Consider the following 2,500-nt stretch of genomic DNA (forward strand, 5'->3'; position numbering starts at 1 on the left):
ACTTTGGGTTACACTGAGTTCAGCTCGCCCGGCGAGAAGACAAAAGTTGTCTTTCATTTTATCAAGCAAAAGGCTTGTAAAAGTCCGCTGTGTGCGATGGGATGCGACATGGAGGTGCCGGTTTCTTTGAGCAATCGTCAGCCACAGGAATATTTTGTCCTGACCCGAGATCGACAAAGCGGAGCGAGAACAGGACCTGACGCAGCTCCAGGCAACTTTTCCTTGAACTGTTTTGTGACCCAGTGCAACAGTGGTTTATGACCGCCCTCCCTTTAAAAACAGCTGCAGCTATGTAATCAGGGGACGTCCAAATAAAAGAGGCGGCGTGGAACTCCCTCGTCAGAGCGTGGGACAACACAGGTCTACGTGCTCTCCTCATGAGCTAAATTGAATCCTGTCTCCGTTTGACTTCTTTGCTTCTTTGTCTGTTCAATAGATGTCATTGGTGTTTGACGCTGACAATCTGGTCTTTGCAGTCTATTCAATTGAATATAAGTTGAATAGGATTTGCAAATCATTCTGTTTAAACAAGTTGTCATGGTTACCTTGTTTTGATTTCTCCTGGGTGTGATTGGACGGGGTGCTCCTCGCCAAGCAGGTCTTACTGCAGCGCTGGCTTTTCCATCCCGGCTGGAAAGTGGAAAGATGAGGTTCTCTCTCTGGCTCCAGGAAAGGATTCATGGACAAGACGAGGGTCATCTCTTTACTCAATGAAAGTCTAGAGAAAACAGAAAAAAAAAACGATTGGTTTTCCATCTTGTCCATTCTTCTCTAATAAAGAGGTGTAGCAACATTCATGTGGGATATTTCTAGTGACTCTTCTAACACTTAAGTCTGCCAGCTGGGAGGATAACAACTGGGCCAGAGATGAGGAAATGACCCTACTTAAATTAGTTTCAGGAGATTCCTCATTTTCCAGAACACACATTTCCTTAATTAGTACAAACCATTACAGCGACAAAACATTCAGTGGAAACAAACTCTTTTATACGCATTTACATTTTCTCTAATGCAAATTCCTCCCGCTTGAGAGTGCCTACAACAGAGTAGGGTGGTACTAGTATAGTACTACGATACTAATGAATCATATTCAGTACTATACCGCCTCTAAAAAAGTAGTGGTACCCCCATTCCCCTTTTTTTTTACAGGCATGACGGCGTGTCGTCATGTGGTGACATTGCTGGTTCTACGAGCAGAGGAGCATGTTGGGCAGCGCACACACACAGAGTACTTACAAGCAGACACAGTGTGTAGACATCAAAGGGAGAATGGACGCACTTTGGTGTAAAAAGTAAAGATAAAGGTGAAGTTATAACGCTGAAAAACCTTTAGGAAGAGGTGCTTTAACACATGGCTAACATCCATCCACAGTGTTTTAGCTACTTCTAGATCATTAATCCTGGTCTCCATGGCGACAAAGTACATTTCTTACAAATATCCTTATCACTGGAGGACGAGGAAAAGCTAAACATACTTCACTACACACCGTAGATCACCGGCGTCACAATGTAAACAAACGCCATTGGTGGATCTACACCTGGCATCCACTGTAATGATACCAAGTACAATAGCGTATCTAGTCGATTCTACTATGATTACATCAATATTTTTAACTGTCACAACATTTTCTTCCATTTAAAAAAAAAAACTCAGGAAATATATGTCCCTGGACTCATGAGGACTTTGAATATGACCAATGTATGATCCTGTAACTACTTGGTATCGGATCAATACCTAAATGTGTGGTATCATCAAAAACTAATGTCAAGTATCAAAGAAGAGAAGAATAAGTGATTATTACATTTGAACAGAAGTGTAGATAGAACATCTTGAAACAGAAAATAAGCAGATATTAACAGTAAATGAACAAGTGGATTAATAATCAATTTTTACAGTTTGTCCCTCATAATGTAGACAAAATAATAGGTAGATATATATATACTGTATATATATATATATATACACACGTACATACACACACACACACATGTATATATATATACATACACATACATATATACATATATATACACATACATATATATGTATATATATGTATATATACATATATATACAGATACACGTATACATACATATACACGTATATATACATATATACATACATATACATATATACATACATATTAGGGGTGTAGTGGTATATGTATTTGTATTGAACCGTTTCTGTACGGGTGTTTCGGTTCGGAGGTGTACCAAACGACACGGACATATTAAGTAGCGCACCGCACGTTGTGTAAACAATGCACACCGAGGCACCATGAATTGATTTACGTGGACCCCAACTTAAACAAGTTGAAAAACTTATTGGGGTGTTACCATTTAGTGGTCAATTGTACGGAATATGTACTGTACTGTGCAATCTACTCATAAAAGTTTCAATCAATTAAAAAAACAACAACACACGGCATGCTAGCAGCGACCAGGCTACGATAGACTGACCACACCTCCTCTTTTCACCGGACATGTCCTCTTTTGCGG

The 2,500-nt window shown here is 39.7% G+C and overlaps 1 protein-coding gene across 3 annotated transcripts in view; it reads right to left on the bottom strand.

Annotated features, from left to right (window-relative positions):
- LOC133542313 (SERTA domain-containing protein 4-like) overlaps positions 1–2,500 on the bottom strand; it is an 88,288-nt gene that overhangs the window by 38,208 nt on the left and 47,580 nt on the right. For all 3 annotated transcript variants that reach the window (XM_061886322.1, XM_061886323.1, XM_061886324.1), the window contains one exon: positions 546–718. In XM_061886322.1, the coding sequence (XP_061742306.1) occupies positions 546–718 (173 nt within the window). The remainder of the gene's footprint in view (positions 1–545; positions 719–2,500) is intronic.

This window comes from Nerophis ophidion, linkage group LG24 (assembly GCF_033978795.1).
Source record: "Nerophis ophidion isolate RoL-2023_Sa linkage group LG24, RoL_Noph_v1.0, whole genome shotgun sequence".
Classification (NCBI taxonomy): Eukaryota; Metazoa; Chordata; class Actinopteri; order Syngnathiformes; family Syngnathidae; genus Nerophis; species Nerophis ophidion.